The 17,142-nt window shown below is 53.3% G+C and overlaps 1 protein-coding gene across 6 annotated transcripts in view; it reads right to left on the bottom strand.

The window, feature by feature from the left end:
- Window positions 1-17,142, bottom strand: part of ARHGAP26 (Rho GTPase activating protein 26) — a 155,691-nt gene that overhangs the window by 131,058 nt on the left and 7,491 nt on the right. For all 6 annotated transcript variants that reach the window (XR_013929869.1, XM_080398173.1, XM_080398171.1 and 3 more), the window contains exons 2-3: window positions 1,351-1,446; window positions 284-345 (exon numbers count right to left, since the gene is read on the bottom strand). Coding sequence is in view for 5 of the 6 variants with exons in the window: in XM_080398173.1 (XP_080254299.1) it covers window positions 284-345; window positions 1,351-1,446 (158 nt within the window). In the remaining variant the exon portion in view is untranslated. The remainder of the gene's footprint in view (window positions 1-283; window positions 346-1,350; window positions 1,447-17,142) is intronic.

Consider the following 17,142-nt stretch of genomic DNA (forward strand, 5'->3'; position numbering starts at 1 on the left):
AACCTGCCTCTCGCCCCAGCAAGCCCTACCAGCACCAGCACCGGCCATTTTCCAACTGCAAGACACCATTACTGATACTCTTCCAGTGTGTGTCCCCACTAAATTTACCCTCCCCTCCCTCTGGTCTCCCCTGCAGCTCTGCCACGGGCAAGGGAAGGTGCACAGGGGCTTGTAACTGCTGCATGCCACAGTGCCCTGGGCACCACACCACCCACCATGGGCAGAGTCACCAGCTGCAGCACCAGTGCCATCCCTACCCCACTCCCGGCAGACAGGTCCATACCATGCGCATCCGCTCGTCTTCCAGGTTCCGCAGCACCGTTGCAAACTCCTGCAGAGACTTGGCTGGAAGGGACACACCCCCACAGATATCATTTAACATTTTCATTTTTTTTTAAAGAAAGAGACTGAAGAGGGGATTTTTGTTTGTTTGCATTTTGGGGGGTTGGTTGTTTGGGGGTTTTTTTATCATCTTTGTTCTCTCCCTAAAAAGGCTTCCAGTTGCCTACAGAAACAACTGGTAGCAAAGCATCCCAGCACTGTGTTCCCTGCTCTGGAGAGAAACACCGCACCTTCATCTCAAACCTGCCCTACCCAACAGCTGGTCACCAAACAGCCCTACAGCTCAGCACTGGCTTCACCTGTGTTCAGCATGTGAGTGGCAGCTCACCAGCATGTGCATCATGCCAAGGGGGCTTGGATGAGAAAGCTATTTTTGCTGAGACTCTGGGCACAAATAAATACGCAAAGTTAAATCAGAGCTAAAGCTCATTTGCTCTCCTGGCTCCAGACAATGTGCATAATAAGCTGTAAAAGTTCAGCTGGGGCAGAAGCAGGGTAACATGGAGTGAAGTGGCTGAAGCTGCTGCCCTGTGCCACAAGAAGCTCTGCAGTGAAGCCAGGCTCAGTTCAGAGAGCACTGCACGCTCTGCACTGCTGGCTCCTGCCAGCACAGCTGGTGCTGCCGAGTTGGTGCTTTGCTCCTGCAGCTGGCAGTGAGGCTGCTGCTCCTCTCCTTCAGACCACAGCCCCTTTGCAGTGTACCGTATCTCCAGACACCTGCTTTCCAGTGCAAAGGGGCCAGATAATCTAGACTGTTTCAGACACAGGCAATCTTCTTCCTTTCCTATCTGCAATGACTAGATTTAGGCCAAAAAGCAATTTGTTTCCTTGAGAAGGCTTTGCTGATGTTGAATCAGGAGAAATATGCCATTTTCAGAGGGCAGGAAAGCACCCAAATCCCCAGGCCCCTTGGGGTCCTCACGTGGGTTTCTACCCCATGCCCTGCTCAGCTCAGGGGTCTGGAGTGTGGCTTCAGGGCTACCCACAGCACCAACACCCAGGACTCACCAATGCAGATCTCATCGTCTGTTTCAGCATCACCAATGCAGCGGAATTTAAACTCATTGAGAGAGTCTGCAAACTTGCGCTTGGCTGCTGACAGGTCTGCCAAGAGAGTGGGAGAGGGGAAAAAACAGATGTTAAGAAAAGGAAAAAGCCCACCACCAACATGATGCAGGTGAACAGGTAACCCCAGCCAGCAAGACCTCATGGAGGGATGGTGACCCCCAGCACCAGGGAAGCCTTGAAAGCACTGCCCTTCTCCTGCACCCACTCCAGGGACGGGGCTCCGTGGGGTCCCAGCCAGCACCCGCCAAAATACAACACAGGAGATGAAACCTCAAAATACTTCGAGAACCATGCGGGAGCTCAAGCCCGGTGCCACAGGGCAGCGGCAAATGGCGATGCACAGTGGCACTGCCGGGCAGCTCCTCCGCTGCACCCCAAGAGCCAGCACCTCTGCACAGGCTCCCAGTCCTGCTGAAGCAAGGCACCATGAATGGGGAATAATGCAGAAGTTTATTGCTTTCCAAACTGCAGATTCTCTCCGAGATCTGAATCCTATTAAGTTCTTACTTGCAATGACCTGAGCAGATCCTGGACTGGCTTTTCGAACCAGCCCCGTAACCCTGATCATGCAGACACACACTCCTGGGCACTACAAGGCACTGACTCAGAGGGAACTCATACTTGAGCAATGCGAGGGACTGCAGGCCTTCATACTGCATTAGGAAGACATAATGCTAATTTCTCAGTGCATTTTTTCACGCAAAGTCCAAAAATTCAGCATTTTTTTTCAGTTCCAAGCACAGGTAGAAAACACGCCTGTGCACACAAAAGCCATTTCCTCCTCTCTGACACCAACAGCCAAAAGATAACCATGAAAGATTTTGAGCATTTTGCTTTCCCCATTGGATAGGGGAGTTCACAGCTTTCTCCAAGCATTAATGCTGTCCTCCCAGTGTCTCTGCTTAAAGCCCTGGGGTTAACCTGCCCACAGTTCAGTCCCAGCTGCCTTTGCACAATTGCTTCCTAAGGGAGCAGGAAACCATGCAGCAAATACAGGCAGGGAGAGGGAAAGCACCGGGAGCTTTCCTGGTGGAAAAGTACAGTGGGGACTTCTCCAAAGCGCAGCCGAGGAGCCCCGACTGCAGGGACCCAGGAGTGGAGCATCCATACTTTCAAATCATGGGTCACATGAAACAGCATTTACGTTTTGCTCCCTGGACAAAGGAATGAGCACCACTGACACCCTGCTGGTGTCCGGGGCTGCCGGGAGCCTCTGCCTGCACCCACAGGAGCAGAATGTATGTTTTTTGGGGCAGCTTCCACGGTGCTCCTGACAGGGTTTAAAAGAGGGACTCACAGGAGGTGGGAAGCTTTGCTCCAGCTCTGTGGCACAGGCACCAATGGCATGAAGCAGATGAAGGGCAGAGAGGCAGCAGGACAGCCCCTGGGCAGCTATCTGGCCACACCACAGTGCCAGGGCAGCCGGCTGCGCCCCCAGAGAAGGAAGAGGTGGGGGCCACCTGGCAGCACCCCAGTGCAGCTCTCCCCGCTCTCCTCCACATGCTGCTGCTGCCCACACCAGAGCAGCCCCCCTTCCCTCACTGGGGCCGCCAGAGGGCTCAGGGACTTTAACCCAGTCCCCAGAGCCAAGTGGCCTCCTGCCTCCTCTGGAACAATAACGAAGATGACGTTAATGACTTAAGGAGCCATTTCCTCTCCCCCAGCTCCATGCTGTCAGCCACTTTCCCTGCCACATACTGCGGCCTCACCAACACACTGCTCATATTATGCGTGGCATGTCCCAGCCAAACCAGACCTGCCATGACAACTCTCATGCCCACCACTGGCTGGGCAGGACTGCAGAGCCAGAGTCTACTCTGACACAGGGACAAACAACCAGGGGGCAGCCGAGCATCTGCAGCCCAGGGCAGGGACACCAGCATTCAAACAGCACCCCTTGCCAAAGCCATCCCTCCCCACAGAGTGAGGAGGAGGTCAGGGCTCTGCAGCCAGCAGGCACAGGCACAAGCCAGAGCAAAGCCAAGAAGTCCTCGGAGGTGGTGGTCTACAAAGAGTGACAGCCCATGTTGATTATAAAAAGGCAAGGGAGAGGCAGGGGAAAAAGGAGGTAATTCCCGGTGCAGCAACAATAAAGGAGGATCACTGGCAGCCACTTGCTGAATAACGTGGCCAAGTCACAGCGGTGAAGTGGATGCTATAATTAGCAGTAGGCTTGGCCAGAACAGGAGAGAGGAGCACCCACACTGTACCTTTGGGGACAAGCGAGGAGCCAGCACAGAGGGGGCACCATCATCCTCCCTGTGCCACTGTTAGACCCACCTGCACTCCTAGCATGTTGTTCTCCTAAAAGCTCAAATCTCTCATCTATACTTTGGGGAAAAAAAACCTACAGTGGAAGCAGCCAAAGTTCCCGGCTGCACACAGGGAAACCAGGGTGGCCCCTCCACAGGCCAGTCATCAGCTCCTAAGGCTTCTTCTCCCCCAAAGCTGTGGACAAGCAAACTCAAAATCCTACAAAGGCTCAACGGAAACTTCTGCTTCCTCTTGTGCACGAATAAAACCACCCGGACCCTGCACATGAGTCACAGCTGGGCTGTGCCAAAGGCTGTGGAACTTCTGCTTCTAAGTTCTCTGGCTGGCTTCATCAGTCAGCTGCAACATCAGGGAGAACCACCACAAAGCCAGAAAAATCCTTCTGCCTGAGTAATGCAACCAGCTCAGGGTCCAGGCACCACCGGATGGTTGTCCTGCAGGGACAGGAGCTGGGCCCACCAGCATGGATCCAGGGTGCTGGCAGAAGCAGCAAGGTTGCAGCGTGCCTGCAGGGACAGTGCAGTGGCAGCCAGCCCAGGGGTGCCCAGACACGGGTGCCCAGCCTTCAGCCAATAAACCTTTCCTCTGCCCATCACACCTTGGGGCTGCAGCACTTAACACTGATGATCTCCAAGGGCAGTAAGGAAAGCATGATGTCTGGCAGAGGCATTCCAGGAGTTGAAAGCAGCCCCACACAAGATGCTGGAACACTGGGAGAGCAAGAGGTGGCTGCTGCCACCTCATGCTGCAGCCGCCTCAGGAGGGTCCAGGGTACAGCCTCAGCCCTGGGGATGCTGCCATAGAGCCATGGGCTCATCTGCATCCAGGATCCAAGACAAAACCAAGTGGAGAAAACACCGGACAAGCAGCAGGAAAGCAGATCTGTCCCACCTGCAAAGTAATGCCTGTGTATGTGCTAACACAGCTGGGGTGCCTCTGCCCAGCACATCACAGTGCATGGTCAGTGCACTTGAAATTACCATCTCTGGTCAATACACACTGTGCTCAAGTAACAGCTACATGTGCTGCCCAAAGCCCTGCTGTGCCCGCCTGTTCTCCCTCCGCTCCAACGCAGGACTGTCCTGTCCCACAGTCCCCCTGTCCGTGATTCATTCCTTTCCCCTCTCCATGCTGACTGTCCCACGGTGGGGGTTGCTATTGCAGTCCTCATCATCATCATTGCCTCCCATGGCTCCCCATTCCCACACCCAGGCTGGCAGGGATGGGATGATCCCTTCAGGAAAGCGCGCTTGACAGAAAACAGGCACACACAACACATGCCAGAGGTCCAGCTGTGTAGCTACAGCAACCAATAAATAAAGTGCCCTTTTAAAAGAAGTGATGTATCAGCTTGTTACTGCAATACAGGGTTACTTGCTCAACCTCTTCCAGCAGCAGCCCAGCAGTGCTCCCCTTCCCAAACACTTTGCCCTTCCTGGAAGAGGGTTCATGACCTGAAATGGGTGAAATGGGAACAAACTGCAGAGGACTGGGACAAGTGATACGGAAGGAGATATGAGCTCACAGATGGCAGAGGTACCAGCAGGGACCTGTCCCAGCAAGGAGGGAGTTGGAGCTGAACTGTGAGGTCTGATCCTGTCTTTCCCGGCAGCAAGTCAGAGAGCAGCAATCAAAGCACCCGGCATCGCTTGTCCGTCAGCACAACAAAGCTGAGCAGCACAAAGGGTGCAGACAGGGGATCTGCCTCTGTCTGCTGCGGCTTGATCAGTTCCTGCACAACTCCCGAGACGTGGCTTTGGTTTTTTTGTGACCAGCCCTTTAGTAGATGTTTGAGAGCCAGTTTTGGCTGTGCCCCTACACAGTGCGCCACTGTGCTCCTGCAGCAGGGGATGGAGCATCTCAGGGAGCCCTGCCCTGCTGGCATCCAGGGTCCTGCCCCAGCACACAGTGCAGAGGCAGCCACTTGCAGAGTCAGAGCAGAGGCATGTGCTGTGCCACCAAATACTGCAGCAACTGCCCCTCACACAGCAGAAACATGCTCAGCATCCTCACCACCCACAGCAGGAACAGCATAGAGAGGGGATGGCTCCCAACAGGACAGAGGGCAGCTGCCTGCACCTGGAAGCAGCCTTGGTTAACCCTTTGCCCATCCCTCCTCCTTCACACCCGGCTCAGCGGTCAGCCAGCTCCTCCCTGGTACCCCACATCTCTCCTCCTCCCTCCACCAGCCAGAAAGCAGAGTAATTGCTGGTTGAGTTTCCGTCCCAGCCTCACACCTCCAGGCAACAAAGCTCCCTCCAAACCCGGCTGAGGCAAACGTTACTCCAGCCTGCATCAACCCTGCAAGTGAGCAGCAGCAAGGGAGCAGCTCACACACCTGCTGTCTATCCTCTCTGATCACCCCAGCATCCCCCCTCCTCCTCCCCAGCTACAGAGAGTTAAATCTTCTTTCTCGGAAGTGGTTGCTAGTACTGCAATGAGGCTGAAGTAGTTGTTCTTTTACAGAAAAAGTCCCTTCCAAAGGAATTTGGAACGATTTAAAAAGGCTGTTTGCAGAAGGAAGGCGTTGTGATTCACAAGCCTCCTCCACACGTACAGCATCCCAGGAACAATGGGGATGACCCCATCCCAGGCAGGTCCAAAGCCAGACTCACAGAGGGGCAGCCTCCATGCACAGGTCTCCCCTGGGGGCACACTGCTGGGAGATGGGGCAGCCCTGTTCCCCTGGATGCAGGTGTCAGATCTAATGCATGCCGGGTTCAAGTGACTCCACACATGGAGCTTCAGCCACTTCACCCCAATCACCCCACTGAACTGTTCAGTGTTTAAAATATTTTCAGGCTTTTCCAAAGGGACCTCAGAGATACAGTGCACTGAAACCTGAAAGCCTGGGCAAATGTAGAGCATGGAGCTTTCCCATTAAATCAAAATTTATAAGGGGCTTAGAAAAGATTGCAAATCCTTCACCTGCATGCTTTTCCTGGCTGGGATGGACACTGGGAAACCTGATCACAGGACACAGAGGGGAACCGTAACACATCAAAATGAGACATCAAGAAGACAGACATCTCCTCCTGTCTGGTCCTGGTGCCCGCCAGGGAGCGTGGTCCCCCAGTCTCGCAGTTAAACTGCTAACTCAGAAAGCAAGGGGCTCTCCCCAAAGCTGACTTCACAGCCAGCTTGCTATTTAAGCTGGAAAAAGCAAAAATAGCTCTGGCTCAGCTGCACTGTCAGGACACTCGGGACAGATGCAGTAGAATGCTGCAGGCAGTTCAAGTTAACGACAAACCCACTGACAAGTCTGGGAGTGAAGGGTTAATGCTGCTGCAAAGGGCAAAAGCAAAGGATGGTGATGAAGCCAGTTGCATGCTACAAGGCAAGTTCCAGCAATCTCCACATCTGATAGAGGTTGTGCTCACACAGAGCGGTATTTCTACACTTCCTGCAAAGAAAATCGCTTAACAGCCTATATTTAAGGCTCAATTGGACAACAGGAACCGAGACTCCTGCCCCTTCCTTCCCCTGCAACAGGGAACAGCAGGGAACAGCAGGTTCAGGCTGTGAGTCCCTTGCAAGCCCCTGGAGAGAAACAGAGGGTCCCCAGTTCCAAGCCCTCACCTTCTCCTTGTGGGCACCTCTGCCCAGCTGCCAGCAATGACATTGCCTGTGCCCTGCCAGCAACACCCATGACCCCACTGCCCCAGGCGGGTTTCCAGCCCCACCACTGGGGAGGTGACCACACTCCCACTGGCAACCACAGGGACAGAAGTCACCAGCTCCCCCATCATGGGTCTGACAAGTTCCTTAAAGCTTCTCCAAACAAAATTTGCATCTAATTCACAGTCTATTTCTTGGCTATTTTTCAAGAAAATGCCTCCAGCCCTCCTTACTGCATGTGTGTCTGTGGGTCAGCAAAAGGGGCTGATGGTCTTGCAGCTGCACAGCAGGGTGTGCTGACACAAGCTGGGCTTGCTCCTGGTGCTCTCACCAGATGCTGACATACAGGCAAGCCTCTTTGGTCCTCTATTGCAGCAGCTCCCCTTTCAGCACGATGGGAGAAAATGATGGGTCCTGCCTCCCTGGGACAATGGAGGTGAAGCCTCAGGGTCCAAAATACTTTGTGATCTGCACACAGCAGACACTGCACAAGTGCAAGGTGTGACCGTCATCAGATATCATCTGCCCAGGCTTCAGGGGTAACACACATCACAGAGCCCCAGGGCACTGATGGTCAGTGACAGCCCACACACAGAAACAATTCAGCATAAACAGTACAAATCCAGAGTAACAGCACAAGCAAAGACAGCAGCAGCACAGTATCACTGTTTGCTGGGGATCTCACTGCGCAGGTGCTGCTGCCCCACAGCACCTGGGCTCATGCACCCTGTGCACAGCCACAGGAGGGGACCAGTGCAATGCACGAGTGCCATCGGCTGACCCCAAGGCTAACGTACCATGCCATACAAGCTGCTGTGTGCTAGCCACGAGCCTGACATACAAGCCACGAGCCCAGTGTGCAAGCTGCACTGCTGCTAGCCCCGGAGAGGGGATGAGGGACACTGCAAGAGGACACAGAGCAGCAAGGGGCAGCTCCTCACTCTGCACTCCCCATGGGATCACAGCAGTGTGTCTGCAGAGTCTCACAGTGTGCAGCTATGGCAGGGGCTGGTTCACCTCCACCACTGCCTTGATGGCCTGCCAGGAGCCTCCTCCAGTGATGCCCAGGCAGGATCCAGCCAGGGGTCTGTCCTGTGAAACAGCCCAGATGCAGGAGCACAGAGAAGGCAGATCTGGGCGGGTCCCCAGTGGAGACCTCCCCATCTGGCTACAGAGAAAGCAGAGCATGGCACAGCCTGCTCAGCCACACCAGTGGCACCCCCACAGACCCACACCTCCCCAGCTGTTGCAGTCGGCACCAAGCAACCCCACAGTGGGCCAGGGCCAGCCAGGATGGGTAATCCAGGGAACAGCTGTTCTAATCGGCAGCCAAAACAGCCAGATTACGGCTTGACAAGGGTGCTTAGAAAGGAGCAATATGGTGTCTGACCCCGCAGCAAGCACCCGCCGCCAGTGACCACCCAGCAAGCTAGGGATTTGGGCACAACGCCAGAGCAAAGCTGCTGTGGGGTCACGCAACATCTCCCAGTGCTTGGGGATGCTAAGGGATGGGGGTTTGGGAAAGGTCAGAGCTGGGAATGACCAACTGGATCTGGCCCACAGACACATGCAAGCACTCTGCCGTGCTGCTGAGGTTGGGACGCTCTGACCAAACCATAGCCCAGCAGTTCATGCTGGAATCCAGCAACGAGCACCTTGTGCCTGAAAATCAGCATTTGCAGCAAACAGCATCAAATTTTAGCCCCCACACGGACCCAGCCCATGCGCTGCTGGAGTCAGCAGGAAGCATCAGGGCAGCATCACTAAACGCTTAATTTCTTCCAAAAGGCTTAAATTCTCACTTCCCAGTGGAGGTCAGCACAAGTCCCACTGATGCAAGACACCACAGTCCTCCAGATCCAGCACAACCCCCAAGCCACTTCCATACATAATTAGCAATGATTTGTTTATTAAATAACTTCTCCACCAGGCAGTTGGAGTTAATCAGTGATTTAGGATGGGACTGCAGCTGCTGGCACATTCCCCCTGATTCATCACTCAAGTAAATACGTAAAACCAGACGAGCAGAGACTATCCCACCTCCAGCAGCAGCTTCTGCCATCATGTTTGTGCACAAAAGCCCACAGAAAGGCTGTCCTGGCTTGGCATAGTCCAGAGATCAAAGTTTAATGGTGCTAAACCCAGCAGGAGGTGACCTCAAGGACTGGTGCAATGGGTGAAGTCCCTGCGCTCACCCCATGCAGAACCCCCTGAGGCAGGGAGAGCATCACTGCCATGGCCCCACAGCACCCCCAGACCCCATTTCAGTGCCTTTACTATATGCACAGCCCCAAGCCAAAGCACAATGCCAAGCTTCATCTCAGCAGCGCACACAGGGAGGACAAATCCCATCTCCTCAAATCCCAGAACTTCATTTTACCATGGAAAGTTTACAAACACGTATACCCTACAAACCATGCTTCAAGGGGAAAACCCAAAACTGCTCAGATGCGCTAAAGCACAAGAAAAATTGAGCAGTCCAAGACGGCCCCGAGACTGAACACCCAGAAGGTGCCACAGCTTCTGCTCAGACTTTTAATGCAACCACAGGAGTGTACTGCACTGCTGCCCAGCCAAGGCATCACCATATGCCTCACTTCACACACTCAGCGTGGCTTCATACAGCAAAATGTTTGCCAGAGGGACAGAGAACCCGTTGTAGGATGAATGAGACTATTGACGGGGCTCAAATAGCAGATCAGATTTGAGTAACACGCTGAAGACATGAATTATTTCCATGGTATTTTAAGAGATAAAAGTTTGGTGCTTCGTGAATAGCAAAGTTAGCCCTTGGAAGGACTGCCTGATTGCACAGCTAAAATTATCCCCCTGCTGCCCACCAGTCCAGCACCCTGGCCACGTCATCTTGCCACCCCCAAATCGATAACATTTGGAGTTATCTTGGGAGCCTTGAAATGCCAGGACATTTTTGCAAAGCTTCCCGAGATTCCTGATGAAAGGTACTGAAGATCAAAGGAAAATGAAGCCAGAAGAACCATCGGGTCTCCTGGAGAGATGACTGGATTTCCAGGAAGATGAGGAGATTTCATGTCCCAGGGACACAAGGCAACTCTCACCCACAGCAGCTGAGGTTGCAGGCATCTCCCTTCAGCGACCCTGTTTGAAGGTGAAGGGGAGCAGCCTGGCTGCAGGAAAAAGGAGGGTCTGCTGGCAGCATTTGACTTTGCCTGTATACCACCACGCAGGTTGTGCCAAGGAAGAAAGGGGACAGAGTTAAAAACAGAGAGTAAGCAAGAAGTAACTCCCTACCTAGTGTGTGGGCTGCTCACTTTGGAGGGGCAGGGGAAGGCAGCCCCTTTTCCCGCAGTGAGCTCTTGCAGAGAAGGCAGGAGCCTGACCTTGGCCCCTGCGCACTGGCTATAGCCCTCGTACTGGCTCACCAGGGCCCCAGTGACAAGATGCCACTTTACAGAAAACTTTAAAATCAGTAAAAACAGCTTCAGAGAGAAAAGAGCTGTGTGAGACTCTCAGAAACATCTATCTGGTCATAGATGCACAAGGCATCACAGGCTCCTGCCTGCTCCTCCCATCACCCATGGCAGAAACCGTCCAAATCTGCAATGCATGTTGTGGTAACCCACTCAAAAAAGCCCATGGTGGCGGGTGGAAGTCTGGCTGCCAGCACTGCTCAGCCCGGCATGAGGTCCTGCAGCGGGGGTCAGGGCTCCAGGGGCATGGGAGGCGAGAAGCTGCTTCCTTTGACTCACGCTGCTCCGGCCACTCTTCTATTTCCAGCAGCCACCTCCACCTCCTGGTTTGAGGAAGCTGATGGTTAATCAGATCCCTCGTCCTTCTGCCCTCGCTTCTCTGACCTGGGTCCAGCCCTGATCTTTCTCACTTTCTGGACATTTTAACCCAGTGCAGAGACTGATTTGCTGCTGAAGCTTTGAGCACAGGTCTCACCACTGCTCTCCATCCTTCCTGTTCAGCTTTTCTTAGCACTTGCCGATCACTTCCTATTGCAACAAAACCCAAACAGCAACTTTCATGACTCAGATCTTTACCTCACAGTGACTGAGAGCTTCAGAAACACAGCCCATGCAAACGCCTCTGCCCATTCCCCCCCTCCCCATGCTGTTGGCAGGACAGTAACTGGCTGAGGCAGCAGGGATGGGTTAACAAAGCAGTTAATGAAGCGGTCCTCACCAGTGCAGAGGGTCACACCCAAAGGGACCCTCCCTCACTTCAGTCCCAGGCACATGAACCATCATCAAACAGTGATGGGCTCAATGACCTCTCCATCCTTCTAGGAAAGGAAAACATGGGGAGGCTCCGGTCTGTCCTGTCCTGCATGGAAACTCTGGACTATTTTCTCTACTTGCCCAAACAGGATTTTTCAGAAGTAACCACTCCAAAGTGAAGCACCCTGTTTAGTGCCCGGCATGGTTCTGCCCTGCTCCAGTTTGGCCTCAACCAAGTTATTTGTTGAAAGGAAGGAGGTGCATAATGAGCAGCAGCAGCTCTTGGTTCAGAGACATGGGTGGAGAACAGACAGATATGATGCCAGGTGGGGGTAAAGAAAAGCAACAGAAAACAAAATGACTTGAGAAATCCAGGCAATGCTTGCAAGTGCAACCTGCAGGTGCTGGTTCAGCAGAGCACTGTGAGCCATCTCTACCTGTGGTGAGGACAAGGAGAACATAAAGCCCATGAATGATGCAAACAACCCCCAGAAAGGCTTCCCATTTCTGCAGACACTGAGAAGACAGAAGTCTGCAGGTGCAGGAAGGCACATCCTAAAGCAGGTTCCCACTCCCAGCAAGGAGTGCCGGGGCTGAAAGAAACGCAAGTGAGCTGCTTGAAAGCAAAAACCTTCCAGCAGCAGCTGGGAAACTACTACAAACCCCCCAGAATGGTCTTTGAAGAAAAGGGGCCCAAAGCCGGATACCAACAGCCCGGCAGGCAGCTTCCAGGCTTACTGTCACAGTGTCAGGACACAGCACAGCGTATCACCACAGCACAGAGCCCTTGTTGCTCACCGCCCAGTGCAGGGGCTTCCTGGTGCTCTGCATGAATGTGGCAACATCCTGGTCCTCCCATAGCCCCTCAGAGCATCGCTGCCCATGGCTCCAGCATGGCCCACCCACACCCAGGCACAGGGAAGCATCCTCCAGGTGCCAGCCCCACTCTCCAGCATTGACCCTGAACGCAGAGAGCATTTAATGAACTACAGCATCAAAAAAAAAAAAAAAAAAAAACAAAATGAGATTTCTCCACTTCCCCACCCAACTACCATACCTGGCACTCTTCCCCATGTTTATTTTTGTTCACATCCTGATGCTGTTTTATGGCACAACCTCCCCCAGCCCATCCCAACCTGCAGCCGAGGCAGCAAGTGACTGCTGAGTGATGGAAAGTTTGCCAGCAAGCAGGTTGGGCAGGCGGCCAGGCATCAGAGCAATGAGAGGAGCTCAGGTAGGAGCAGACAAGGTCTTCAAATACAATCAAATGTAAATATTCAGCACTCAAACACAGAGGAGGGATGCAGTGAAACAGCAAACACAGGTAATGGCTTAAGTCCCTAGAAAACTTCAGAGACACAGTAGTGAAATGGAAAACTACTGCCTCGGCTGGCACTTCCAAAGGCAGTCAACCACACAAGCAAAAGATCTGAGGAAGCAGTAGTGAAAATCCCCACATCACAATGAGGGCCAGGGTGAGGCATTTGGGAACAGCACTGCTGCAAAGACAGCAACTGCACACCTGCAGAAAGCAGCTGTCCTGCTGCTCCAAGCTTGCTTAGCTGTAAGGCTGAAACTATGAAAGATATTTTCAGTTTCTTCCAGCCAACAAGGCTTTTGAGTATTGCATTTACACCCCCTACATCTGCAAGCTGCCCCACTGCCACTGCTTTAGGCAGGTCGTGCAAGTGCATCCAGCCTTACACCTTATGTGAATAAACTACCTCCGAAGGCAGGATGGAAATGCCACATTTTACTCACAGCTCCCTTGCTGGGGAGCGCAGGTAAGTCCATGATACTGGAACACACTGTCCTGCTAAATATAAACTCTTCTCCGAGCCTTTTCTGTTTCTCTCCTCTCCAAACCCTGGAATGACCCACAGTAAGGTAGCAGATTACCCTTGTTGCCACAATATTTCATTGACTGGAGCCTGGAATCACATTTCATTAGAATAAAATGCCCTGCCTGAGACAGCTAATCAATTTAGAGGATGTTAATCCAGAAGAAATTTGTTCCTGACTGAGGCAATGACCATTAACAGAGCAGGAGGCCAGGTGGGGGTCTCAGTGGGCGGGAGGTCCCGGCACAGGGGGTGTGTTGGCAGAGCCGCTGGCCAGACACCACACCAGACACCACACCGGGAGCAGATTGCCTCAGGCACCAGCCATGCATTTAGATTATCTCGTTATTAAATCTGATTAGTCAATAGACAGACAGACAGGGAGTCAGCTTGATTGCTCAAGGGACAGGCACCAAAGTATCGGGGTACCATGCAGGACAATGGGTCCATGGATCCTTGCACCCCGGGCAGGAAGGGGACCTGTACCCCATCCCTACGGACAGGAAAGGAGTCCTCTCTGACACATCCCAGCCAGCCCACAGCACATGCTGCCCACTGCATAGGGCAATGCCTTGTCAGTGCCCCCTCAGCTTGGCAGCCACCCCTGAGCAATGGGCCACATCCCAGCAGTGGCTCTCACCAACGGCCTGTGTGCCCACAAGCAGGGCAGGAAAGTGGGGTCAGCTCCCAGACCCTTGAAAAGCAGCTTTGCAGCAGCCTGCTTCCTTCTCCTCCTGAGGCAGCTGCGGAAATCCTTTTGTCTCTACTGCTCCTACACCTCAGCTGTAAGAACAGGAAAAATTCCACTGTGCTCACAGGAATATTACCAGCAAATGAGTCAATTTTTCCTGCTTCGGCAGGAAAAAAAAAATAAAAAAAATTAAAACCTCCAGCAGAGCCCAGGAAGGCATGCAGGGTGCAAAACAGAATGCATGGCCTAGAGCACATCACTGCCTTTAACCTGGGCTTTTTCTCAGCCTTGATCACCACCGACACTGAAAGGGTTGGGAATGCATTACTGGGAAATGCTTCCTGGCTCCCTGAATACCAGCCTTGCTCAAATGCTTCCAGGAGGCTCCTGCCCCAGAGCAGAGCCCCACTCCCTGCAGCAGCACCTGCCGCCCCTGCTGGATCCGAGCACTCCTCCAGGGCCTGCCCCCCAAACCCTGCAAGAGCAAGGTATAGGTGCTGCTGCCCCAGCCACTCAGGGGAAAGCAGGCAAAAGCCACCCAAGCATTCTGCTCTGCAATGGGTTTGGGTTTTTTTGTAAAACATTGCTAAGCAACCAGCACTTGGCAAGGGCATCATTCTGGACAGATGCTGTTTCAGATAGAAAAAGAAAAAAAAAAAAACAAAAAAACCCAGCAAAGTGACAGTCTACCAGGCAGTATTATTAAAAAGTCACACACCAGCTTATTTTACAGGTCACTTGGCCCATGCAGAGAATCCTTTACATTTCCCTCATTAAGATACCAATGCAGGATTAGAAGCTGCTAAAAAGAAAAAAGCACATGGGTGTGCACATATGCATGTGCATGCACACTGTATGCAGCATATCCAGTGCACCAGGATAATGGCAACTAAACACAGGTTGCAATAACATCCTCAAGCACATCATTACACGTAGTGTGAACCTTCTGAAGGCTGTGCTGTGGGTACTGGGCCTGTTGCTCTGCTGGCCCCACTGCAGGACAGGCTGCATGGCACAACCACCTGCTGGGGAGCTGGGCAAACCCCAGAGAAAAAGAAAGCTCTTATTTTATAAGCTATTTACAGCTTGGCTGTAGATAAAAAAATCTATATCTTTTTGAAGTAGATTCTTTTACACTTTAACCTAGAACAAAAGGGGCATTTTTTACTTTTGGGAATTAAAAAAAAAAAAAAAAAAAAAAGAGTGGGGCAGAAAGCATGTTTCGATGGCTGCCCAAGCAAATGCTGCGCCACAGCAATACCCCTGCCTGCCCCTGGTGATGGGGTGCCACGGGGAGCTCTTCACCCCGGCTGTGGGTCTAAACCACAGGGAAGAGCCAGGAAGCAGCACCTGGGCCCTTTGCTGGCCCCTCGCCCCTGCACTGGCACAGGCAGCACCAGCCCCCGCACCACACGGCTGTGCCCGTTGCTCCATGTGCGGAAGCCAGATGGTCTGGAGGCTGGTGCACTTCCCACAAACTTCAGCTAGAAAACAGCTTGGCATCACTGCAGAGACATCCCCTTCTCCCTCTACACTGTGATCCCCACTCCACAGAGCATTCCACAGCGACAGTCCCTCCCTTCCCAGCACACATCCAGCATGCCAGAAGTGCAGTGACCCTCAGGCTCCCATTGGCAGGCAGGAGTGGAGGCAGAGGAGTGCAGTTCCCAGTTCCTCCAAGCCATGCTTGAGACCAGCCTTGCTATTAAGAGATAGGGTGATGCCCTAACGAACACACCTCATCAGAAGCGTGCAACCCTCATCAGGCCCAGGGCCACCAGGCGCTTGCACAGTGCAATGAAGAGGAGCAGGTGGAAGCACCTTTGGTGCGGGACATGGAGGGGAGCATGCCAGGAAAACAGGGAAAGCAGCCTCAGCTCTGCTGGCCACAGTGACAGCCGCTCATGTGCCTGTTGGAGGAGGGAGGGATGATTCACACCGAGCAGCTGAGAAGCGAACAAGCTGTGCAGGTTTTGGTATGAGCTCCCCCTCACTTTGCCTCCCATCCCTGCCTACCACGGTCACGCTATAGCTACTCATCATGCCACATGCGAACACGGCTCCTTCAGGTCTGCTTAAGAGATGGATCAAAAAAATCCAAGCACAGGAACAGATACCCAGCAAAACCCATCCTTCTGCTGCCCCACTGCTGAACAGTGTGAAAGGGCTACTCAAAACGCCCCAAACCAGAATCACTGCAGCACTGGCAGGGTTTGCCTCACCACACCACCATTGCTGCCCTCCTCAGACAGGGCAGGGGTTTCTGAAACCTCTTTGCTCAGGTGGAGGGACGCAAACCCCCAAGGACTCTGCCCCATTTTGTGCACAGATGCTGCTCTGGCCGTGGCATTGCTCCCTGGGTTTCAGGGAGAAGCACAGAACGATTTCAGGGTGCCTACGGGATGGGGTGAGAGCAGAAGGGTCAGCAGCCCCCCTCTGCCAGCCAGGGACAGAGCTGGCAGCACCACAAGAGCCAACCCCATTCACCCCATCCTGTCCAGCTGCAGGCTCCTGCCCAGCTGGGATCAGCCATGGACTCACCACAAATGCCAACCTGCAGAAAGCACAGAGACATGTGACAGAGCCCCGGCAGCACCACCTCCCACCCTCCTTCCAGCAACCATGGGAACAGCATTTCCTCACACATTTTCAACATCATTGCCACCCACAAAGAAAAAAAAAAAAAAAGAGGAAATCAAAACAGCCCACCATCCCAGCCTGGGACCCCAGGCATGCAGGTAATACTGTGCACGCTGCATGCACCACTTGGCACGGTGGGATTACAGGAGGAAATGTGGACACCAGATGAGGCTGTGCTGGCACATCTGCAGCCTTGGAAAAACGGCCTCTTGACCCAAACCAGGCAAATCTATTCCATGCTGGAAGTATGAGCAGGATCCAGCAGGTACTCAGCTCCTGGCGCTACAGGAACACTGGGACATCCCACCCTGCCCCTCCACATCCTCCTCTCCAGGTCCATCCACTTCTTGCTCAGATTTTCCTCCCCGGACAGAAGCATGCACGTCCCAGCTACACCAGCTTCAGCAGCACAGTCAAGCCTTAGACCCTGCCTCTCAAGGCTGCTGTTTATTCCCCAGTTCATCCC

The sequence above is a fragment of the Falco punctatus genome, assembly GCF_963210335.1.
Source record: "Falco punctatus genome assembly, chromosome: 8".
Classification (NCBI taxonomy): Eukaryota; Metazoa; Chordata; class Aves; order Falconiformes; family Falconidae; genus Falco; species Falco punctatus.